Source organism: Trichomycterus rosablanca, chromosome 13 (assembly GCF_030014385.1).
Source record: "Trichomycterus rosablanca isolate fTriRos1 chromosome 13, fTriRos1.hap1, whole genome shotgun sequence".
NCBI lineage: Eukaryota > Metazoa > Chordata > Actinopteri > Siluriformes > Trichomycteridae > Trichomycterus > Trichomycterus rosablanca.
This window is the reverse complement of record NC_086000.1, coordinates 1,632,688-1,658,952: the sequence shown is the minus strand read 5'-3', so window position 1 is coordinate 1,658,952 and position 26,265 is coordinate 1,632,688. Positions and strand designations below refer to the sequence as shown.

The following is a 26,265-nucleotide window of genomic DNA, read 5'->3' as shown; positions in this document are numbered from 1 at the left end:
GAGCCATTCTAAGAAACATACAGATGGAAGGGCAGATCATACTAAATCTATCTATGTATTTACTAAAATACAAACACATACATGTTGCATCACAAATAGTGGAAAACACATTGAAGATGTTATTGATTAATATTCTAATGAAATAAAATGTTGTTGGAAATTTTATTGAAATGTATTGAAGTGTCCAGACTACATCCTGTAGTTCTCACTATATGGCCAAAAGTATCCGGACACCTTACACTGGATACCCCAAGTCCTCTCTTCTAGAAAGGCTTTCTACACAGTTTTTGGGTGTTTCTGTGGGAATTTTATGCCTATTTAGTCAAAAGAACAACTCGTGAGGTCAGTTACCTATGTGGAACAATAAGGCCTTGCTTACAATAAGTGTTCTGAATCATCCTAGTGATTTTCTGTATAGTTTTTCCTCACCAAATCATGTCAAACCAAAATACATCTTTATATACCATAATTGTGCACATCGTACTGAAGGAATGGGAAACTGCATTTCCCAAAATTGTAAAAATGTATGACTGATTGAATGGCTTTAGCATTGCTGTTATTTTGCATTTTTATTATTATTATTTTAATGTTAATGAATCGTTTATGCAGTGTAGCGGTCCTGTGGGGCTATTATTTTGAAGTACTGATGTCAAAAAAAAGAAGCTAGACACGATAAAGAACTCAAAACAGGATCAGTCATGTGATTCACAAACTAGGATTCCCCCCCCCCCCCCCACACACACACACACACGAACAAATGTTGCATTCAAGTGCTGCTATGAAATGTGGTGCAAAATGATTCTTCAATTATTTTAGCGTTTCATCCAGAATGTTTACTTACAAATTATAAGGTTTTGAAACAGTCAATACGTTTATGAAAGTCCTAGACATTTAAAACAGAACTTGAAGGAGGGATTGGTTATTTTACATTTCAATAGTTGAGTAGAAAAAGCAAGTGCTAGGCAAACGTTCAACCGAATTTTGTGCTAACATGGTTGTGTTCTGCTTGGCTCTTCATTATGTTTGCATTAGTATTTGGTCCACACTGAGGCTCTATAAACATTATAAAACTGGACCTGTTGTGAGCAGACAATAAGCACAGACAAATATGTATAAACCCCTGTCTATATGGGCTCAGAAATGTGAGGGCTCAGCTAGGACTTAGCAAGTCCTGCCCAGGGGCCAGCGGGTTTTAAAAGGGCCCAAACAGGTTCAGTGCAGATTTGTGTGTTCGGTGGACTTTGGAGGGGACATCCATGGTGAATTTGATCAATTGTTGGCTTTTCACATTACAATACACCGATCAGATTATGACCATCTTCCTAATATTGTGTTGGTCCCCCTTTTGCAGCTCCATACACAACAAACTGTGCTGCTCTGTGTATTCTGAAACCTTTCTATCAGAACCAGCTTGAACTTCTTCAGCAGTTTGAGCAACAGTAGCTCGTCTGTTGGATCGCTTCCCAGCCTTCGCTCCTCACGGGCATCAGTGAGCCTTGGCTGCCCATGACCCTGTCGCTGGTTTACCACTGTTTCTAATAGATACTGACCACTGCTGACCGGGACACACCCCACAAGAGCTGCAGTTTTGGAGATGCTCTGACCCAGTCGTCTAGCCACCACAATTTTGCTCTTGACAAACTCGCTCAAATCCTCACGCTCACCCGTTTTTCCTGCTTCTAACATCAACTTTGAGGATAAAATGTTCACTTGCTGCCTAATATATCCTCCCCACTAACAGGTGCCGTGATGAAGAGATAATCAGTGTTATTCACTTCACCTGTCAGTGGTCATAATGTTATGCCTCGTTGGTATGTTGGGATGAATAAACAGTTCAGTCTAAACACACGTTTTTTAGTCTACATTTTTTTAACAAGAAAAAAGGTTTGTGAGTAAATAAATCAGCATGACACTTATTAAATAAAATACTTGTTTATTTATAATTATATTTACTTTGCAACAGATCTAACGTTTTAATATCTACATTAAATTAAAGGCACATTTACAGTTACTTTTTGGCACTTGTTAATACAGAATATTTTGGCATTTTTACACACTTATTCACCAGTAACAGAAGCGACTTTTCAAGCCCACAAAAAGTAAAACAACCGAACAGACAAAAAAAAAACCTTTATCAACACTTCATACATTGTAAACTCAAACATGTCGTAGTGCTTTTAGCTCCATATGCGCCTAATTAAACGTCGGTGTTAAAATCATGTTTGGCTGGTAAAGCGTTTTTACCCTTAAATCAATCAAGCAAGGCAACACCCACAGTCCTTCTACAGATGCAATACAAGACAAACAAAACAACATCACATGACAGTTTGATTTGCTGTCTGGACAGTCTTTACAGTACGAATAGACCTCAAAAAGAGATGTCCTGTTAGCACTATTGATTATTGTGAAGTGATTGGTAGGTGAACCACATGCTCACTCGTTCACTTCAATCACACATAAGAACGATTTAACCAATCCACCTTTTGCATGCGCAGCTGAAGAAAGCCATACAGACACAGGGAAAACACACAAGGACTGAACTGAGGACCCCCGGACACTTGTTTTACCTGGTTCCTCCAGGTTCCTCCTGGTTCCTCCAGGTTCCTAATCTCAAGACCTAAAGTTTAAATGAAAACACTGAATCTTCAAATGAGCTTCGTTGTGTGTTTCATCACTAGCAAGGGGGTTCATACATCACAGTTCATAAAAATGTGCATTAAAAAGTCCTGATTTGAACCCAGTCTGCGGAAGTTCATAAGTTCTTCTCAAAATGTTGGTATATACTCTGCACGTATCCCAGAACTCTTTGCCAGTCGGGTCCCTCAGTCTTTAGCATCTCCTCCACCGTCTGAAGACATTTTTATTTGATAAACAGACAGAATGTGAGAATGAGCTCTGAGCTAAATATAAATATATAAAATACACTGATCAGGCATAACATTATGACCACCTCCTTGTTTCAACACTCCCTGTCCATTTTATCAGCTCCAGTTACCATATAGAAGCACTTTGTACAATTACTGACTGTAGTCCATCTGTTTCTCTACATACTTTTTTAACCTGCTTTCACCCTGTTCTTCAATGGTCAGGACCCCCACAGAGCAGGTATTATTTAGATGGTGGATCATTCTCAGCACTGCAGTGACACTGACATGGTGGTGATGTGTTAGTGTGTGTTGTGCTGGTATGAGTGGATCAGACACAGCAGCGCTGCTGGAGTTTTTAAACACCTCAGTGTCCCTGCTGGACTGAGAATAGTCCACCAACCAAAAATATCCAGCCAACAGCGCCCCGTGGGCAGCGTCCTGTGACCACTGATGAAGGTCTAGAAGATGACCGACTCAAACAGCAGCAATAGATGAGCGATCGTCTCTGACTTTACATCTACAAGGTGGACCGACTAGGTAGGAGTGTCTAATAGAGTGGACAGTGAGAGTACACTGTATTTAAAAACTCCAGCAGTGCTGCTGTGTCTGATCCACTCGTACCAGCACAACACACACTAACACACCACCACCATGTCAGTGTCACTGCAGTGCTGAGAATCATCCACCACCTAAATAATACCTGCTCTGTGGGGGTCCTGTGGGGGTCCTGACCATTGAAGAACAGGGTGAAAGCAGGCTAAAAAAGCATGCAGAGAAACAGATGGACTACAGTCAGTAATTGTAGAACTACAAAGTGCTTCTATATGGTAAGTGGAAGTGGTTTTAATGTTATAGCTGATTGGTGTATTTACACCATATATCAGATGTGATGGAATATTGAAGAGCTGTAGGTGAGACTCACCAGTGTTGGTGTGATTCCGACATTCTGTCCAGTCTGAAACGCCAGTGAGAGATTTTCCTTCTGCGGACAAAACCAACATCATACCTGTTATCATCATCAATTACTGTATTAATAAAATAACTCAACAATTATACAGATTATTGATCATTTGATCGATACCTGATTGATGAAATTACCCAATCAGATCATTTACGCCACAGTACAACAATTTCTACCATTACCACGCTGTGGCGGGTTCGATTTCACCTGAACACAAGGCTCAAACACCCTGGACAGGGCACCAAGGGTGGCCAATCATGTCTGTGCAATTGCACCACTGAGTTAGCATAACAGACCACCATTACTATAAGCCACCTGAGCCTATTAATATGTGAAATCCAACACCAGCGCATTAATAATCTAATTTCAGAATGTAACCTCTGGCATTCTCACCCTCGGACAAACCAACCATCGCCCATTTAGGTGCCTGGCCTGCTGTTACCAGAGCTGAGATTCAACCACGTGAAGTGTGTAATGTATCCAAAAGTATGTGGACACCTGACCGCAAAACCACAGCCAGTAATACGGAAAAGTATTTGAAAGATTTTGGATTATATCTGTGAGAATTTGTGTCCATTTAATTAAAAGGGCATTTGTGAGGTCAGGTTCTGGTGTTGGGACGTGCAGGCCTGAGATTCGACCTCGTGAGGTGCGCTGGCGTGTTTTAATATTAAAAACGTGATTTATAATACAGGTTTATAAAATGCCAAAATCAACGCAGACTCGTGTTACCTTGTTCTCCGGCGTGAGTGTGGCGAACTCTACTTGTGAGGGAAGGTAGGAATGGTACACAGCACAGAAGGCGAGACCGTCCACCCAGCTACTTCTGAAATTCGTAATCTCGATATTCTGAAAGAGAAAGAAAAGAGATTAATTTATTAAGATTTGTTTACGTTCTTATGGCTCCTCATGTCGTTCCGTTCATTTGTCTTCATTATGCTGAACCCATTTATCTTATTTATTCATTATTTATCTCATTATTATCTTGATTATATGTGTGTTCAGCATCACTGATCTCAGTTAAGCTCGCCGGGCTGGGATTACGTACCTGGTACCCGGTGGTTTTGTTCTGGCACCAGCGCAGCATCGAGTTCCGTTTGGATCCACCGACCCACCGAAACAGTTTGTTGGAATCTTCCTGAGGCCTGAGACAAAACAGAGCGAAACAATAAATACACGAGGAGTCTTTAATAATATCTCCGATAGCAAAAATCCAAATACAGTCGACGTCAATCGACTCCTAAATCCTGCTGCGTTTATGATCGACTGTTTTTATGTCTTTGTCCCCGTATAAAACTCCCATCAGCCCAAACCACATCGAATCAAACAGGACGAGCTGAAGTGAGAACGAGATTCAATCATTTCTACTCACTTCACGTGGCTGGATTTTATCTGAGGAGTTTCTATAAGAGGAGAAGATCGTTCCTCCTTTTTATCTACCGAGAAAAAAGAGAAATACGATCAAACATATAACACAAATATATATCACAAATCTATGACACAAATATATAAAACAAATATATAACACAAACATATAACACAACACAAAACTATAACAAAACAGAAACATATAACACAAACAAAACAAACATAACAATTGTATAGCAAGTAGATAAAGCACAAACATATATAACACAAATCTAAAACTCAAACATATAACACATACATATGACAAAAACACATACCCATTACACAAATATATAACACAAACACAACACACACAACACATATAACACAATCATATACTTCTTACAAATATATAACAGATATATAAATCAAATGTAACAAATATAATATAGTGTATAAATATAACAAACATATATAACACAAATATAAAACATATAACACATACATATAACACAAACAAACATATAACACAAACATATAACACAAACATAACAAACATATAACAAAAACCTATGTAACACAAACATATAACACAAACATATAACTGTAAATCATCAGTATATATTATTAAATTGTTTACCTTTATTTAAATTGAGCAGATTGTCCTTTTGATCTGAACTGATTCTCTCTGATGTTTGATTATTATTCTGAAATCAAAGCACATCATATTTAACATCGACTCTACATCACGCTGTATAAGATTAAAGCATATAGTTTTAATGTTAAATATTCTTACTGTTTTGACAGGTTTTGCGGTCGTTACTGTAGAACTCTGGGATGAACCGTTCAGTATTTTGAAGGGTGACGGTTTTCTACAAAATAAAGTAAAATGCAATGTAATGCTATTACCACTGTGAAATATGGTGGTGGTAGCAGCATCATGTTTAAGAGATGCTTTTTAGCAATAGGGAACGGTACCTACTTTAACCTTTCTGCGGTACCGTTCTCCTTCTCCGTTTTCTGTTTTTGTTTCTCGTCCCTCTGGGTCTCCCCATTCTGGCTCACGATCTCCTCCGCCGCCCCCTGCTGGCCGTGAGTCTCGTTCGCCTCGCCCGGTCTCCGTCTGCTCCGCTCCAGCTCGACCTTCAGCCTTTCCATCTGACTCTCCATCTCCTGGCGCCCCCGCTGGGCGTCGGCCAGGCGCTTCTCCCAGTCCTGCCGCGCCTCTCTGAGCGTGCTCAGCTCTCCCTCCGCTTCGGCCCTCAGCCGGTCGGCCACCACCAGCGCCACCTGCAGGTCGGACTGGAACTGCAGCCACTCGTTGTGTTCTTTCTAGAAACACAGAGAACCAAACATAAAAAACTGGGGCACCAACTTATCCAGCTACTTAATCCACCACAATTTGCAATCCAAAAGCTCCTCCTACGATATCTGCACAGCTCAGCTGAAAGTAACCAGGGCAGTTCTCCCAGGTGTAATTAATAATGCTTAACAAGGCGCAGAAATACACTTAGCATTGACCAGCAGACCTGCGCATGGCATGCTGGGATGTTGCACTGAAATCATGAGCCCCATAGCCCTATAGCCCAAGTGTAAAATTTAGACACCAGTAATGCCCTGACTGACTGCATTTTGGGTAAACTGTGAGTTTTGGGAATCACATATGGCTCAGGGGTGGCAGCTGGGTGGTCAGGGTCCTTTCTATGTCCATGTGGGTTTCCTCTGGGTGCTCCGGTTTCCTCCAACAGGTCCAAAGACGTGCGGTCAGGCCGACTGGATCTACTAAATTGCCCTAAGTGTGTGTGTGTGTCCAGCTAAAAAGCGTTCACCCTCGAGTTTGAGCCCTGAAAATGCGGGGCACCTAGCGCCTCCTGCGTTCTTGCTTCGAAGGAAGCACGTGTTAGCCTCACCCTCCCAACTGGTTGCTGTCAGGTATGAAAGACGTTCTCTTAGCGGGTGGGAGTTGGTAATGTTTAAACTGAAGAAAGCGGGGGTAATGACATACATATGAATATAATTCTCCGTTTCCATGGAGAAGGAATCTGTATGTGTGTGTGTGTGTGTGTGTGTGGACATTTGGAGGTGAGGTTACTGACACACTGGGAAAACTCAGGAAACGCCGCGCCCAGTGTCACACAGATAAGCCGTCTCTCCTACACACACACACACAAATTTGCATGTAAATAGAGGGTCTCTTGTCGCAGCTATAACAGACTCCACTCCTTTGGCAAGCCATGTCTGTGGAAACTGAAGCCTATTCATACAATCCAGGTTCCAATTCATCCCAAAAGTGTGCATGGGATTTGAGGAGGACACTGAAGCTTCGACACACCAAACTGGATCCCAAACACAAACACACACACACACACACACACACACACACAGATCGAAGATGCAGGACTCATCTCTGACTTAAACCTTCCTGATCATAGAACTCCTTCTTGGAAAGCATCCATCCATCTGAAACTAATCCTTAATGTGTGTGTGTGTGTGTGTGTGTGTGTGTGACCACCCACGTAACACACCACAGACCCACAGACCCGGCTCTGCTGTAGTCAGAGAACTCTTTATCCCCGTTGTCACTGGGCACTGGACAGGATGCCAATCACACATTTATTAGCTCAGCACACTTAGAGCCAATTAAGCAGCCAATCCACCTTCTGCATGCTTTCTGGAAGTAATGAAAAACCGAGGCACAGCCATGCCACCGAGCCTCCCGCGTGTGTGTGTGTGCAAACAGAATATGCACATAAATATTCTCCTGCTGAACATTTCTAACCTCAGATCGAACATCCGTAATGATTTCCAGACGCCGGACCGCTCTCAGCCCAAATTTCACAACAGTTTTGGTATTTTAAGGCCGCTCCCCTCTCTCCTCGCCCCTCTCGCCCCCTCTCGCCCCTCTCCCGGTCATCTCCCCTCCCGCCTCATATCAGATGACCGCGAGAGGGGAGATTCTGCGCTCGCTGTGTTTTCAGTCTTCGATGGAATAGCAGCGCAGATGTTGGAGTGGGTGTTGCACAGCTATGTGGCGTCTGTAGACCTGGATTAGAGTTTGGTATGTTCTCTCATTTCCCTAGTGTCTCCATCGTGAGCGACACACCGAGCGGTGACTCTCTGTACGCACTACGGCTCACCATGAGAATCCGACGCTGACTGATGTCAATAAAGCACTCAGCGACTAAACATGTCAGGCAGCAGGTGCTAGTCTGTAGACTATTCGGCCTGCGTGAGGGTGGTGCAAGCGGCAAAATTTGGAAAGGACTACATTGGCCTCCAGTTTGAACCTCGGCGGTAAACGACCTGACCTAGGGAGGGAAGGATGGATGGATGGATGGAAATTCACAACATACCGGGTTTCACACACACACACACACACACACACACAGGAACACATGTAGTCAGTTGGTCACTTCCCCCTCACACAGAGCAAACAAAAAATGTTTTGTTCTGTCCAGCTGAAATGAATTCCTGTCTGCCCACACATTCTACATCTCTGTCTCTCTGTCTTTCTGTCTGTTGGTCTGTCTGTCTTTCTGTTGGTCAGTCTGTTTGTCTGTCTTGCTGCCTATCTCTTTGATGGTCAATATGTTTCACTGTCTGTCTCTATGTCAGTCTGTCCATCTGTCTGCCTGTCCATTTACCTACCTACCTGTCTGTCTGTCTATATCTGTTTGTATGTCTAGCTCTGTGTGTGTGTGTGTGTGTCTCTCTGTTGGTCTCACTGTCTTCTTGTCTGTCCATCTGTCTCTCTGTTGGTTGGTCTGTCTGTCTCTCTGTTGGTCTCCCTGTCTGTCTGTCGGTCTGTCTGTTGGTCAGTCTGTCACTTTGATGGTCTATCTGTTTTGTCTGTCTCTTTGTTAGGCTGTCTGTCCCTCTGTTAGTCTGTCTGTTTCACTGTCTGTTACTTTGATGGTCTGTCTGTCTTATTGTCTGTCTCTTTGTTGGTCTGTCACTTTGAGGGTCTGTCTCTCTCTGTTATGCTTTCTGTCTTTCTGTTGATCGGTCCGTTTGTCTGTCTTGCTGCCTTTCTCTTTGATTCTCAGTCTGCCTGTCTGTATCTCAGTTAGTTTCTCTGGTAGTCTGTTTATCTCTTTGTTAGTCTATCTGACTCTTTGATGGTCTGTCTGTCTCTCTCTCTCTGTTGGTCTCCCTGTCTCTTTGTTTTGCTGTCTGTCTCTCTTGGTCTGTCTTGCTGTCTGCATTTCCATCTCTGATCAGTCATGTCCTAAACCTCCTTTTTTCATCTTTGCCTCCATCATTTACATCCTGTATTTATTATTCCTTGATCCTGGATCGGGATGCCAGGCTGTCTGTATTTGCCCTCTTCCTAATTCACACATGAACCCCCCACCCCCACCCCCACCCCACTATCACTATCCATGTAAACAGGAAGCCTCTTATTTTGACAACAGAAGCTTATCGGCCGTCCTGAGCTGTGACTCCCGGAACGACGTAACGTCCTGCAGTTAGAAACCCTAGCTATTTAAAGACTGACTCCTGCTTATTTATTTGGATTTCTCTGGGCGGGTGTAAATTTTTTTTTGGATGGATACATTTTAATCTCGTCCACATTGTAAACAAACTGTGTTTTAACCAAATCAGGTACTAACAGTAACAATCAGGTACTGAGATCCGGTGCTATCGGCCGGTTGGGTGTCTGTCTGGGAAGAGCTTAAAGGACAATGCCTAAGGCGCTGAAATAGACTGGTGTACAATTTGGGGGTGTGTTAATAGAATTACGCCCAAGGGTTCAAAGGCAAGCAAACCTGTCGAACCCTGACCGTGATAAAACGGCAATAAAACATAAAAATAAATGAAAATATTTTGTTTGTCGCATTCAAGAACATCCAGCTTTTCCATACCAGTACCAGACAATTTATTGACGTATTGATCAAACTAAAGTGGAGATAAAGTGAAAAGAAAAATGATGTTCGTCTTACCTGCATTTTGTCCTTCAGGGTTTTCATTTCCTCCCTGATCACATCTCGTTCATTCAGGAAACCTCGTAAAACATCTAAGAACACAAGAACAGGGCGAAGTCCGTCACACTGCTCGTTCTCCAAGATAGGAAGGATGTTATTTCCTATGAACAGACGCCACCTGGTGGAGCGGCTGCTCTTTTTATAGTATTTTTTACCAAGTTCTAGTTGTCACACATTGGTGGATTGAGCAGCTGGCACATCTTTATACAGTGTACTGAAGCAGAATACACAGCCATCTTCTTCCACTCAGGTTCATTAAACCTACAGTTGCTTAAAACCCTCAAAACTGGGTGATTTTAGTCAAAGATGTAGCACGTTAAGATGTTTTTTATTTATTAGCTACATTAGCTTCATAGCTCTACTGCAAAAGAATAAAAATCAGACACCAGACGTTCCTGAATCAATATTTAGATTGAAGTTAAAGTCACTGACCTGTCAGCGAGTGCGACTTCTTATCTGCGACGCCGAACCCCAAGGAGACCAAACATTCCTGCAGCAGTCCCACATCCACCCAACCCTCACAACCCCGCCCACCCTCGGGCGACTCCGCCGGCGCAGTGGGCGCGGTCATCGAGCTCTGGCTCCGTCTGAAGAAGCTTAGCGGAGTGTCCGCGGCCTTCTTGGGCTGCGAAGACAGCGGAGAGGCGTCGGCGCGTTCACACTCGGCTCGGTCCGAGGACGGAGAGCCTCCCGGACCGGTCATGGTGGGGGAGGCCGTCGTTCTGTCGGGAACGGGATCGGGGACGGACCGGGCGGGGCTCGGAGGATGGGAGACTTCGGGTGAGAGGGAAACGGGAGAATTCGGAGACGTGGGAGGAGTCTGATCAACTGTAGTACCTGTAAACGGGAAATCACAGAACCTCAGTACCAGTCTGCCCAGTAAAGGAGCTGTTCTTTGCTGGTGTGTGTGTGTGTGTGTGTGTGTGTGTTGTACCTGCAGGTCCTTGCTGCTCCTTGCCAGAAGTGTTGCCCATACTGCAAAACGTCAACTCGCCTCCCTGCAAACCAGGATGATCATTTACATTTTTATTGATCGTTAAAATGGTGTGAGGTGACCTGATCTAGGCATTGTGGCTGTAGTTTTTCCTCTCCGCTTCTTAATGATGGACTGAACTGCACTCGGTATCAGATCTGCGCTACTTATATTAAATCCCTGACCTGCTTCGACCTGGTTTTCATTTGTTATGTGGACACCAACCCTACGGGACTGCACCACTGTGACCCTGACCAGGATAAAGTGGTGGTAAAGCATGCACTATAACATCTATAATTCAGACAGACCCTCTTGTCCAAGTGCTGACGGTCAACACAAGATAACGCAAGATATCAAAGCTGGACAACCATCACAAAGGGTTTTATATTTGGTGAACTGTTGTGCACAGTCGAGCGAGCTTTACACAGATGTAGAGACCGTCCCACTGGAGCAGGGGAATTCTTTTATGCATGGCAACCTGTAAACGCATGATGATGTTAAGCATGCTTGACAGTGGAAAGTGCCACGCCCGTTCTTTCTTTTCTCTAAGACAATTATTTAGCTGTCATTAAAATCTCAAGGTATTTTTGCCTTCAGCAGAACAAACAATGCTCGAGAACAATGATTTCTTTCCCCAGCGTGTCACTTCAGCGCGGCATCGCTGCAGGAATCCCCTCCTACCACGTGTCTGATCTCAAACACTCAAGCTGTCTGTGTACAAAATAAAAATGGAAACACGTCTCGGCTCACGCTGACGGATTTGAATAATCCAGACGACTGAGTTTGCATAAAAACACAAAATAAACCTGAGCTCATTCATTCCTACTCCGGGGTGATGCAGGGCTGAAGGACAAGGATAAACAGGAAGCTCGTGGTCTGTAATCTAACCGAATGGTTGGAGTCGTGCTGGGAGGGTGGAAGTCTAGTGGGTAGAGCTGTGGGCTATCAGTCAGAAGATTCAGGGTCTGATGCCCTCCTTTTTAGGGTCTGTGTGATGCCCTCCTTTATGGGGTCTGATGTTCTCCTTTTTTAAAGGTCTATTGTCCTCTTTTTTGGGATCTGATGTTCTCCTATTTGGCGTCTAATTCCCTCCTTTTTTGGAGGTCTATTGTCCTCCTTTTGGGGTCTGATGTTCTCCTTTTTGGGGTCTGTGTGATGTCCTCCTTTTTGAGGTTTGATGTCCTCCTTTTGGGGGTTTGATTCTCTCCTTTATAGGCTCTGATACCCTCCTTTATGGGGTGTGATGCCCTCCTTTATGGGGTGTGATGCCCTCCTTTTTGGGGTCAGATGTCTTTCTTTTTAGGGTCTGATCTCCTTTTGGGCTCTGATGTCGACAGTGTGAACATGTATATGTAAAATAATCAGCTATTAGCCTTGATGAGAAAACAATCAGAGCAGTCGGCCGATCGGAATCAAACCCGGAGTGGAAGAACAGGCCGAGCGTGTGATGACAGAGGAGGCAGATCATTTCATCTGAAGCGTGAAATACAGCAACATCGCTGAAATATCATTGGCAGAATGTCACCCGAGGTGTGGCGCGCTGCTAACTAAGCACGAGTGAATGAGGCTAACGACTCAGAATATTAGAGGACCTGTCGGACTCGTCCCGTAGGCATCTGGATGAATAGGAGTGATGAATAAATGAGCATTCCTGACCTGATCCTCCTCACTGGTACTTCTGAAAAACATTCATGACTCAAACGGTAACGAGCCGTGGGAATTATCGCTGGAACTGCTGGATTTTTAGGTGCCATAAATAAATAAATAGTATGAATCCTGAAGGTCATCACAAGGGCAATAACATCAGCTTAGATCAGAAGGGAAGTGGAGGATGGGATATTGGAATGTACCTATTTGAGAGGACCAGTGTAACAGGCTTGTATCTTCACTGATGTGGGTCTAGAGTCACAATTTTAATGATTTATTGACCTTTAATTCATGGCAGCTTTTCCAAAAGTCTGGTGAGCTCTGTGTATATTAAAATATACGTACATATATATTTTGGCCAAAACTTAAGACACTTAACAAAACTCTCTCTGACCTCAACCCCACTGCACATCTTTGGGATAAATTGGAATGACAGGTGCAAGCCAGGCTTTCTCATCCAACGTCAGTGCTAGATCTCAAAATTCTCCGAGACACCTTTTAAATCTCTGTGGAAAGCCTTAACAGCAGAGTGGATCCTGTTATAGCAGCAAAAGGGGAGCAACTCCAAGACAACGGTATTGGAATGTGATGCCCAACAAGCCTGTGTGGATTAACACCAGTATCAAAAAATGTGGAAACGTTGGAAAAAATGTGAATAAGCGGGATCATATGGAGATCATTGTCCATATAGAGATCCGATTTCATATATGACGCTTTTTAATGCTCCATGTGTATTAAATGAAAGACTTTGAAAGGTTTAGTATTATGGCATTAGGGGGGGCGTTAGTGCCCACAGCATGGGTGATTTGCATATGTGTTAAGGTACCATCGATACGAAGGAGTACATTTGGATTTTAGAGAGACGATAGAACAGTGTGGCTTCGTAGACACCGAGTGCGTGTGCTTGACTGGCCTGCCTGCAGTCCTGATCCGTCTGCTACTGAAAATGTACAGCGTGTCACAGTCTGTTGAGCAGCTGAAGTCTCGTATCAACAAATACCACAAATGTCTTGTCTAGGTGCTGATGGTCAACACAAGGTAAAGCATGATATCAATGCTGGACAACCATCACAAAGGGTCTCGTATTAGCAAGAACGGAGAAAAATGCCACTCCACAGAATCACAACAATGAGCGTCCTCAGTTCAAGACACATTAAAAAGTCTCATTAATAGTGAAAGTGATGGAACACAGGAGGAAACACGCCTCTGTCCCAACTTTTTTGGAGTGTGTTGGATGCATCAAATTCTACATTTGTTTATATTCACAAACTACAATTAATTTGATCATTCACGATTCACGATTGGAAATCGTTTCTTTCTCCTTTAACCAGTTAAATAAAGATTCAAGAAAAGGAACACATCCCAGATTCTTCTGTCTACTGTGGTTTAGAAAACGTCCCAACTTTTCTGGAAACGAGTTTGTAAAATATTGTAGAAAATAAATCGATGATTAAATGATGTCAGCGTTTCCACCAAAATATGGAAACGAGAATCACCATCACAATCACAGACATTTAAAGTTAAACATTCACATCATTCTCATCTGACTTCAGTCACTCACCTTCTCCCCAGTGGTTCCTCGGTTGGTTCTGGATTTAAACAGGATCTAAAAGTTCTCCATGGTTCTGGTCTGGTTCTCATCTCATGCTCCTGTGTTGCGCTCTGAAGAACTGAAGCGCACCGGAGACTCCGAGCGAGTGGGAGAGGAGCGCAGGGTTATGGAAAGCCAATTGGTGCAAAAACGGTGCAAATGTAGACACTGACAAACCCATTTCTTTTTTTGGTCATTCTTTTACCCCCCCCCCCCCCATATTTCCACCCAATTTAGTCGTATCCATACTGATCCTGACTTCCACCCCTGACCGAGGAGAGTTGTGACGAACCCGATCGCTTCTTTTCACCTGCATTATGCGGATCAGAGAGCCACGCACTGATCCCATCATCCCTCGTCTCCGTGCGGCACCATCGATCAGCCAGCAGAGGTCATAATTGCACCATATATGAGGAATCCCCTCCTGGACCCTCCCTACTAATAAGCCGATCATTGTCCCTGTAGGCGCCCAGCCTGTTGGTAGCAGAGCTGAGATTCGAACCCACGAGTTCGAGAAGTCAGCAGCAGGGGTCTGATTCCCTTCTTTTTTAGGGTCTGATGTTCTCCTTTTTGTGGTCTCATTCCCTCTTTTTGGGTTCTGATGTTCTCCTTTTTGGGGTCTGATGTCCTTTTTTAGAGGTCTCATTCCCTCCTTTCTGGGGTTTGATGTCCTTCTGTTTTGGACCTGATGTCCTTTTTTTTAATAATAAACTTTCCCCGTTTGTGGACACATTGGCCTTCCATAGTGATTCGAACTCCCACGTCCCATGACACCCTCATCAGGACAGGAGGATAAAAACAACAAACAACAAACCAGACTCGTGTGTAATTGAGTTAATTGTGTTGTGCTGTCCTGCACTCGGGGTCCTGATAAGAACCCCAGGAACCGTCCTTGGGGAGGGGACACATTTGGAAAGTAAACACACACTCTACACCACCCAAGATCAAAGCTACATCCCAAAATCTGTCCACAACTGAACTCGAAGGCTGTTGCACTAAAACAAGCGTTTTTGAAATCATTTGCCAAAAGTATGTGGACACCTAATAATGAGTTCCAAAACTACAGAAGCCTCCACTGTCCTGGACAAGAAAAGGCCTGGCTTGCAATCAACGTTCCGATTCATCCCAAAGTTTTAGCCACATTTGAAAGCATGTCATTTATTGTATATATTTGTGTACACTTGATCTTGTGTGGGTGACGTTAACAGGCCTAAAAGAGTCCGAGATTTAGCCTAAGATCTTCAGTCCACACGTTAAATGCGATTGGCTCAAAATAACATTTATGTTTTTTTTGTTGCTTTAAGTCTCGGGTTTAAACAGAAAAATGATTATTTTGCACTTTTATAATTAAGATGACCCTAAAGCATGAATCTAAGTAATCAGAATAAGAACTTTGAACAATTTAAAGTCGTTTTTAAGGAACTTTACGTTCATCTGAATGAACATGTTTTAGATGTGAAGTTCATTCTGACGCCAACAGGGGGCGACACTGCATTAGAATTCATTCGAGTGGCGGCATCAACATCAACATTATTATTTATTCATTCATCTAAGCAACCGATTTATTCTGATCTGGGATGCAGTGGGTCCGGTGGCACATGGAAATACCAGGTACGGCCTGGACTGAGTGTTAATTCATCTTAAAGCAACATACTCCAATTAATTCACTCACACCTAGTTGTTTTACACCATTAAGAAAAGGAAAGAAATTAAATGAACACAAACGTGTGGTGAACATACCAAACTCAGCACAGACAGCGAGCTGAAGCAAGGTTCAACATCCTTAAGATCCATGTTATTACATGTTTTGTTTAGCAGATCTAACGTCGCTGTTATTAGCGCTCATAATAAGATCTACACCTGAGCCGGCAGCACTGATTCCAAACTGTCTCGTTACAAGCACGTGCCAACCAGTCAGGTGCCAACCAATTTATTTTTACAAAAATTCAGTTTAACTCTAAGGCGTCTCTGAAGCTGGTGTAGAAGTTAGCCGGTAGTGTAGGCGGCGGTTCCTTCATGATCCTAGATGATGATGATGATGATGGTGATGATGAAGGTTCAGTGGTGCTGGGTATGTGCACCGTTGGCTGCGCTCTGCCGGCTCCACCTCCTCTGGTTGAGAAGTTTGCGGTTTCTCTGTATTTTCAGCCGCAGGTCGAACACCTCCTCTATGGCCTTCTTAAAACAGTGGAAGTTGTAGTCGATCAGTCCTGATGAGAGACAAAAGTGGACCCGATCAGAAGGGTTCAAATAGACAGAAAAGGTCCTGGGGACGTCCCTTCACACATAGTGAATATTATTTATTAATTTATTTTAATTGTCAATACATTTTCTTTCTCAATTTTCCTACCAATTCCCCCATCGTATTTCACCGTGACTAACACACGCCCCCTCAGACACGTCATTCTGAGATCTGTCGCGCACTTCTGTACATTCTTCCTCTCTGCAGTGCCATCGATCGGCCAGCAGAGGTCGTAACAGCAGCACTGATGAGGAACCCACCTTTCCTTTCGAAGCTCTCCTCTCTGAGGAAACAGACGAGGGCGAGGAACTTGGTGACCTCCTTCAGGTACATCACTGTGGTGTTGTTCAGGTGGATGATGGCCATCGATTCTTTATCATACGGGGAGCTCTCATCCTCTCGCAAACTGAGGAGAGAAAAAAGCATCAATCCTGCTCTTTTGAATGTTCTTAGTGGGCACAAATTCCCACATACATGTGTCAAAGTCTTGTAAGACTCAACCCCAGCATTGTGAGAACAATTCAGTTCCAGTTCCTGCTACATCACATGATGCCACATGAACACAGCACACACATCAGTGCCTGACCTCGAATATGTTTTTGTTTTTTTTACTAACTGGGCACAAATTCCCACATGCACAGTTCAAAATCTTTTGGAAAGCCTTGCCAAAAAAGTTCCAGATCGCTCCACACGTGACTGTGAGACTGTAAGGTGTAGAACAAGCTCACAATCTAGTCTAGTCGATCTTATAGCGCTTGTTTCTGTCGGCATGGTTACTGCGGGCTTTTGTCTTTGAAGTTTCGGCGGTGGCGCCGGCGCTCACCCGTAGATGCAGGAGATGTCGATGACCACGTCGATCATGTCGCAGCACAGCTCGTACGTCTGCATGTCCACCGGGCTGCTGTCTGTGGCGATGTAGATCTTGCTGACCACGTCGAACAGGAACGCCTTCTCAATGCCCGAATTCTGAACACACAAGGGCGACAGCGTATATATTAAATACTCTATATGAGCAAAAGTATTCGGACACCTGACCACGGGCTTGCTGGACGTCCCATTTGAAAGACAAATTGTATTAAAATAGAGATGTTGGATGAGAAGGCCTGACTTACAGTCGGCATTCCAATTCATCCCTTAGGTGTTAATTAGGGTTGAATTCAGGAATCTGAATTCATTAAACCAGGTCTTTATAGAGGCGTATAATTAATTTTTAATAATTTATACACCCTTAGCAATGGGGACCACATTAAATTTGACAAGTGGCGAAGGCGGGTGTTATGACTTGGAAGAGGAGGAAGACCAAGAATTAGCTGGATTAACAACATCACAACGTTAGGCGACATGATAGGTGATGCTATGACATAGCAAAGGGGGGGGCCACATACTTTCGGCAATAAATGTACATACGGCGCGGCACGCAAAGTCCGAATCTCAGTTTTGCCTATACAGACAATGATTGGCTCGTCCAAGGACGGGATTCCCAGACGGGGATTCCTCATGACTGCTGAATTACGACCTCTGCTGACCGATCCATGGCGCTGCACAGAGACGGGGGATGATGGAGGTCGGTGCGTGACTCTCCGTGCGCGATACGGATCTCCATATGAACACGCATTAAAATGAGTCCAAATGTACAATTTCTCAACGTAAAAAACAGTGCAGTGCAGAGTAGAGACGATACAAGTGGTACGTTCGAGCACTCACAGATATGAAGATGTTGAGCAGGTTCTCCAGGGTCGGGAGCTGAGGGATGAGCTTCTGCACGACCTTACTGAAGGCCTCGAAGATGGAGTGGTCGTAGATGCTAGTCAAGTAGAAGCTGAAATGAAAAATGTAGAAGTTTTTTTTAAATCCAGAAATGGGATGGTTAAGAGGCTGTGTATGGGAATTTGTGCCCATTCAGTTAAAAGACGACAGCATTTGTATGGCTGGGCGCTGACCTTGGTGTTTATTTCCTTTATATGATTGATTTATTACACCTGTTAGAATTATTGTGTCCAGAACACATTAAAAGGGGCGTCTTAATACTTTTGTCCACATAGTGTGAGCTGTATTTAAGGTGGTATACAGTAACCCACCTTAAATGGATCCTCTCCAGCCCGGCGTCTGCCAGGTCGTCGTTGGCGCGCTTGTGTATGTCGGTCTGTTTCTCGATCTTGTGGTCGTCGGACAGGCCGTCCACTTTATGGATGAACACCTCGAAGTTGATGTCGGGGTTCACTTTGTACGCCCGGGTCACGGTGAGGTGGAGTCTGCTCAGGGCCTCCACGTAATCATCCTACACACGCAGACGTGGGCGGCGTGACGTCATTCGAAGAGATGAAACACACAGGAGATAAAATACCGCCGTCCTACCTGCGAGTCGATGACGAAAATCAGCGCCCCCGTCCCCCGGAATATCATCTCGTAGTCGAAGGTGGGATCGAAGAAATCGATCTGACCAGGAAAATCCCAGATCTGGAAGTTGACGAAGGAGCTGTTGGACACGTCCTCTCTGCAGATCTTATTGGTGCTCTCCAGGAACAGAGTCTCGTTCGGGGACATCTTGTGGAAGACCACCTTCTGGATGGAGGACTTACCGCTGCGGCGTAAACCCATCAGCAGGATGCGAGGCTTCACCTCACTGCAGAACGGGTCCTGGAAACCCAGCACTACTCAAACGTACAGACGGACAAAATATAAACTGCTTTTATGAGTTATTCTGGACAACAGTAGCTCAGCATTTTACACAAGTGACCAAATGTTTTATATATTTACTCATTTTAAATCATTTTATTCCCATTATTCTCATTAATCTCAGATGAGCTATCAATTTGCCGGGTGTCTACACAGACAAGATTCGCTATGCCAAAGCCCTAAGGTGGATCGGTGCCCTGTGCCCAGCATTCCTGGTGGAACAGGACCAGCTGCAGCCCTGATCAATATAAAGTTGCATACTACCTTGCATAGTACACTTCTTACTACACTACATACTACACAGCATACTACACTCCATACTACATTCTATACTATACTACATACTACACTTCATATTAAACTACATACTACATTCTATACTATACTACACTTCATATTAAACTACATATTAAACTACATACTACACTCCATACTACACTCTATACTACACTACATACTACAAAGCATACTAGACTCTGTACTACCTTGCATACTACACTGTATAATAAACTACATACTACACTCCATAGTACCAAGCATACTAGACTTTATACTACATAGCAAACTACACTCTTTACTACACTCCATACTACATTCTATACTATACTATACACACACACACACACACACACACTCCCTATCACATGTTGGTGGTGATTCGGGTGGCGGGAGGTGAACAGCTCTCCACTGAGGAATGCGGACCACGTTCACACTCGCCACAGGGACTAAAATACTGCGGCTGCATTCCGGTCGTGTTTATCAGCCCCAGCACTTCTGAGAAATCCAGTCCAGTATAAAGTCTGTAAATAATCCAGTTTAATAACAGTGTAGTAAACAATTACACCAAAGGTAAATAAATACATGTCAATATTCTGTTTAAATGATTCTACATTAGTCTATTACACTTGCCCTCCAACCGGCTGGGGGTCTGAGGGGGGATAGCCAAAGCACTGTCCAGGGGATGCCTGCCCTGTGCCCAGTGCCATTAATATGGTTTTTTACAGCCTCCACTCTCCTGTATATGCTTTTCACAGGATCTAGGAGTCTGTATGTGAGAACTTGTGCCCACTGAGACAAATAAGAAACTGTTGCATCATGTCATGTGATTCCTTTCAAAACATTTTTTAAGCCTCTTTTATCAGCAAGGTGCCTCAGCCTGCAGAACTGCCGCTCACTGGATATTTCATGTGTGTTTTGTAGTATTTGGTGTAAACTTTAGAGACTGTTGTGTGTAAACCAGCCTGTCTGGCACCAACAACACTGACTAGTATGTGGATTCAACTCTTTATTAATAGAAAATTATTCGTTCATACAGTCACTGTCTGGTTTACCAGCACTTTATCCTGGTCAGGGTCGAGGTGGGTCCAGTTCACTGGAAAAAAATGAAGGAAACACGCCAACACACTCACACTTAGGGGTAGCTCCATTAAAACCTGCCTGCATGTCTTTGAACTGTGGAAGAAAAACCCACATGGACCACTCTACCTGGGAATCGAACCCAGGACCTTCTTACTATGAGGTGACAGTGCTACCCACCGCCCAGAACACATTTAATTTAATAAAACAATAAATAATATGACCTAAAAAGCAAACTCATTCGCATCTGCAGTCTCTAAACTTTTAATGTAAACAGTTTCAGTACTGACCCCCTTGCTCGCATGCGCACTCTCCATCTCCGTCTATAAACGCATCAAAATCATCATCATCTTCATCATAATATCCGAACACTAATCCCTCTTCATCCTCCTCCTCCTCCTCCGATCTGCCCCTGATCTGTTCCTCCTCGTTCATTCTGCCCCGATTTGTGCGACTTCTCCACATTTGTCACCTGATCCGACGGTGCCATGCTGACCTTTTACCTCCCCTGTCCGGCCCTCTTTCCATAACGGGTTACATTCACATCAACACCGGGCCGCCCTGCCCACAGCACACTGGCACCAATCAGCACTGAGACTTCCAGTCTGTGTTTCCACACCAAACACACCAACAGGAGCAAAAGAATCCCCAACACCGGGCATCCAAGTTAATGCGCGTCTGCTGGGAATCATGGGAAATGTAGTTCTGCTCTACAGCTGACAGAAGCGCATCAGAAAAATAGATAGATAGCTTATAGATTTATAAATAGAGTGTACATACATGATAGATATATAGAAAAATAGATAGATATATTATAGACAGACATATAGATATTTATTATAGCTATATAATATATATGTATATAAATAGATAGCTATATTATAGATAGATAGATATATACAGTGCCTTGCAAAAGTATTCAGCCCCCTTGAACTTTTCAACCTTTTGCCACATTTCAGGCTTCAAACATAACGATATGAAATTGTAATTTTTTGTGAAGAATCAACAACAAGTGGGACACAATCGTGAAGTAGAACGAAATTTATTGGATATTTTAAACTTTTTTTAGAAATAAAAAACTAAAAAGTGGGGCGTGCAATATTATTCAGCCCCTTTACTTTCAGTGCAGCAAACTCACTCCAGAAGTTCAGTGAGGATCTCTGAATGATCCAATGTTGACCTAAATGACTGATGGTGATAAATAGAATCCACCTGTGTGTAATCAAGTCTCCGTATAAATGCACCTGCTCTGTGACAGTCTCAGAGTTCTGTTTAAAGCGCAGAGAGCATCATGAAGACCAAGGAACACACCAGGCAGGTCCGAGATACTGTTGTGGAGAAGTTTAAAGCCGGATTTGGATACAAAAAGATTTCCCAAGCTTTAAACATCTCAAGGAGCACTGTGCAAGCGATTATATTGAAATGGAAGGAGTATCAGACCACTGCAAATCTACCAAGACCCGGCCGTCCCTCTAAACTTTCAGCTCAAACAAGGAGAAGACTGATCAGAGATGCAGCCAAGAGGCCCATGATCACTCTGAATGAACTGCAGAGATCTACAGCTGAGGTGGGAGACTCTGTCCATAGGACACAATCAGTCGTACACTGCACAAATCTGGCCTTTATGGAAGAGTGGCAAGAAGAAAGCCATTTCTCAAAGATATCCATAAAAAGTAACCTGGGAGACACACCAAACATGTGGAAGAAGGTGCTCTGGTCAGATGAAACCAAAATCGAACTTTTTGGCCACAATGCAAAACGTTATGTTTGGCGTAAAAGCAACACAGCTCATCACCCTGAACACACCATCCCCACTGTCAAACATGGTGGTGGCAGCATCATGGTTTGGGCCTGCTTTTCTTCAGCAGGGACAGGGAAGATGGTTAAAATTGATGGGAAGATGGATGGAGCCAAATACAGGACCATTCTGGAAGAAAACCTGTTGCAGTCTGCAAAAGACCTGAGACTGGGACGGAGATTTATCTTCCAACAAGACAATGATCCAAAACATAAAGCAAAATCTACAATGGAATGGTTCACAAATAAACGTATCCAGGTGTTAGAATGGCCAAGTCAAAGTCCAGACCTGAATCCCATCGAGAATCTGTGGAAAGAGCTGAAAACTGCTGTTCACAAACGCTCTCCATCCAACCTCACTGAGCTCGAGCTGTTTTGCAAGGAAGAATGGGCAAAAATTTCTGTCTCTCGATGTGCAAAACTGATAGAGACATACCCCAAGCGACTTGCAGCTGTAATCGCAGCAAAAGGTGGCGCTACAAAGTATTAACGCAAGGGGGCTGAATAATATTGCACGCCCCACTTTTCAGTTTTTTATTTCTAAAAAAAGTTTAAAATATCCAATAAATTTCGTTCCACTTCACGATTGTGTCCCACTTGTTGTTGATTCTTCACAAAAAATTACAATTTCATATCGTTATGTTTGAAGCCTGAAATGTGGCAAAAGGTTGAAAAGTTCAAGGGGGCTGAATACTTTTGCAAGGCACTGTAGATAGATTATAGATATATAATAGATATGTAGATAAATAGATATATTATAGACAGACATAGAAAGATTGATAGATCGATAGATTATAGATATATAGATATACAGTAGATATAGATATAGTATAGATAGATAGATAGACATACAGGCAAAAAGATAGTCAGACAGATAGATGGATAGATAATTAGGCAGACAGATAGATAGACAGACAGAAAACTAGGTAGATAGATAGATAGACAGACAAATAGCTCAAGCTATTGAAGTTATTATATGCTGAATACTTTAAATGCTATTAAAGTTATGAATAAAAATCTGTTTTTATTATGTAATAAAGGGTAAAAGTGTCAGTATAAGAGTTGTAGTATGTAATGTGGGTTACACTTGATAAAATACAACTTGTTTTGGAGCAATTTGATAAATATTGTAAAAGCTACTGAAGTTATTAATATGCTGAATATATTAAATGCTATTAAAGTTATGAATAAAAATCTGTTTTTATTATGTAATAAAGGGTAAAAGTGTCAGTATAAGAGTTGTAGTATGTAATGTGGGTTATACTTGACCAATTTGGAGCAATTTGATGAATACTTTAAAAGCTATTGAAGTTAATATGCTGAATACGAAATGCAGTTAGCATCTAGCAGAAGTGCAAATAGTAGTAAACAAATAAATAAACTATAACTTTAAAGTAAATAAATTTAATTAAAAAGTTATGTAAATTATTAACTGTCTCATATTATTAACACTTAATCTTAGTTTTATATAAAGAGAATCTTCTAAAGAGGTTTAATGTCTCGTTTTTACATTATGCTAAGCTACTTGTGTTCAATCGTGATTTTTGTTTGTATGTTCATATTTACTATATTTATATATACTGTATACAGATTCTTTAAAAATAAATGAATAACATTATAAAAAAAAAGAAACATTTTTAGTCGTGAGAACTATTAGAATCTGTTTTGGTCACGAAGTAGGACAAAAAGCTTTTCCTAACGTGTCATTCTCTACATGTCCACATGGCGGCGCTGTAAACACAGTACTGCAGCCGCACCAGTTCACCAGTGACTTACAGTGTTGTGGGAGATTTTTTTTGTAATTGGTGGGCAGTTGGGTTCTTATAATGGGTTTACTGAATTATTTCTGATTTGAAACACGATTAAAACCCAATCGTTCTGATCCGACATCCATCCACACAACAACAGAGACGCGGCTTTGTACATCATCTGAATGAGGGCGTTATGTAACGGGTCACCCAGCAGGACCTCTCTGTATTCTGCCAGGGAAAATCAAATCAATGCGCCATTGACTGTCAGAAAACAGCTAATTAAACGCCAGAGGCAGGGCTGGTCGTTTTATGAGGGCGTAGTGGGGCACATTCAGTGATCCAAAAACCCGACACAGGGCATATCAGTACAACACGCTCACGTGCAGTAACAGGACCTAGTCAAACAAAACAAAAACAATCGTCTTTAAAGATAAATGTTTTTACACAGACATGAAAATCTGTGTATCATTATGGTTACTTGAAGTCTTTACTGTATTTTTATACAAGCAAGACCGTTCATGGTTCCTCCACAACTACTTTCACACGAAAGTTCCCCAAAGAGGTTCCCCAAGGTTCAGTACTTGGTCCAGTACTTTTTATTATCTACATATCACCAATTGATCAAATTGTACGTCTTTTTGTGGACATCCTGTGTCCTTATAATTTTAGCCATGTAGTATAAGCTGGTTCATGGTTGTTATACTGTGTATAAACAGTCTTACAGTTTTACAGAATTTTTTCATAATCATAAAGAAACGTTTTTTATTTATTTAACATTAGGGAAACATCTCGAGCTCATGAGTTCGAATCTCAGCTTTACCCACCCAAACAATGATCGGCTCGCCTGAGAGAGGGAGGGACGTTGAGGTTCCACACAACTGCTGCAGTTACGACCTCTGCTGGCTGATCGATGCCGGTGCACTGAGACGGATACGGATCTCCATATGAACTCATCCGGTGCAGGTGAAAAGAAGCGGTCAGCTACTGGTCCTGATTGGATACGACTAGATTGGGAGGAAGATGCATTAAAACATGTCTGTAATCTAAAAGGAATGTCAATTTAACTGCGTTTGAAGGGAGGTAAGAAGAAAACGGTCGTGCAGTAATGTAAACAGTATACATCGCTCAGCGCTGACATTAAACAAATCTTTACGCCATTGATAAATCTGTTAAAACGCTCTGATGTAAAACTGGAACAGATTCAGCAGTGAGGGGGAAAATGATTTAAGAAAGTCATATTCAGTGTCCCTGTTTGATTTACAGGGGTGGCTTAATGAGTAGGTCCTGGGTTAGGTTCCTAGGTAGACCGTTACAGGTTCTTTCTGTGTCCATGTTTTCCTTCAGGTGTTCCAGTTTCCTCCAACAGTGTTTGTCCTGTGATGGACTGGCCCTTCCGCCCAGTGAACTGGACCCACTGTGACCCGGAATAAGGTAAAGAAGTGGTAAAACAGATAATGAACGAATGAATGTTCGATAGACAGATGCTGAGAGGAGATACAGATTATTCATTAGCTCAGATGTAATCAGATCGATTCAGATGTTTATGCCGATGTAAGTTTGTGTATCTTTTGTATCTGAGCCCCCAGACAGATGCAGACGAAACAAGTTTAGAAAACGATAGCAAATATTTTGTTACGTGTAACAGCAGGCCGGTGGTGCATGGGGGCACTATGGTTGGCACACGCCATGGGGCATTGTCCCGGCCGTGTCGGATCAATTTTTTGCATTCTGTGAACTCCAGCAACTGTTGGAAACATTCATTGTAGTCTGAGAGGAGCTCTGATTTTGTACTGGGACGGTTACTACAACTCGACGTGTGTACAATGGAACATCAGGAACATCGAGCTCTTTTTAGCTTTTTTTGAAATGCAGTCTGATCTAGAGGATCTGGAACCATCCTGCTCTGTAATGAAATAAAGAAATCATGGATTTAAACATGCTGACAGCCTTTATACCTGAGGGAAATACATTAAAAACACAGACGACTTTAAATCAAACATCGTTTTCCGTCGAGCTTTTTTACATCTAGACTTCATTTCCATACAGCCCAGTCCGGACATGTGGCAGTAAAA

At 42.8% G+C, this 26,265-nt stretch overlaps 2 protein-coding genes across 2 annotated transcripts; both read right to left on the bottom strand.

The window, feature by feature from the left end:
• Positions 1 to 1,961: 1,961 nt before the first annotated feature.
• si:ch211-195o20.7 (cytospin-A) lies at positions 1,962 to 14,414 on the bottom strand. The gene is made up of 12 exons (XM_063007867.1): positions 14,342 to 14,414; positions 11,095 to 11,158; positions 10,593 to 10,997; positions 10,119 to 10,192; positions 6,158 to 6,507; positions 5,972 to 6,047; positions 5,816 to 5,882; positions 5,201 to 5,264; positions 4,877 to 4,973; positions 4,561 to 4,677; positions 3,790 to 3,849; positions 1,962 to 2,848 (listed from the first exon to the last, which is right to left on the bottom strand). The coding sequence occupies exons 2-12, from the start codon at positions 11,132 to 11,134 to the stop codon at positions 2,753 to 2,755; spliced, it is 1,446 nt and encodes a 481-aa protein (XP_062863937.1). The 5' UTR covers positions 11,135 to 11,158; positions 14,342 to 14,414; the 3' UTR covers positions 1,962 to 2,752.
• A 1,085-nt stretch (positions 14,415 to 15,499) lies between these two features.
• rragd (ras-related GTP binding D) lies at positions 15,500 to 21,213 on the bottom strand. Its single transcript, XM_063007628.1, has 7 exons — positions 20,936 to 21,213; positions 18,969 to 19,264; positions 18,692 to 18,891; positions 18,318 to 18,432; positions 17,437 to 17,579; positions 16,874 to 17,019; positions 15,500 to 16,581 (listed from the first exon to the last, which is right to left on the bottom strand). The coding sequence occupies exons 1-7, from the start codon at positions 21,108 to 21,110 to the stop codon at positions 16,430 to 16,432; spliced, it is 1,227 nt and encodes a 408-aa protein (XP_062863698.1). The 5' UTR covers positions 21,111 to 21,213; the 3' UTR covers positions 15,500 to 16,429.
• Between the last annotated feature and the right edge of the window lie 5,052 nt (positions 21,214 to 26,265).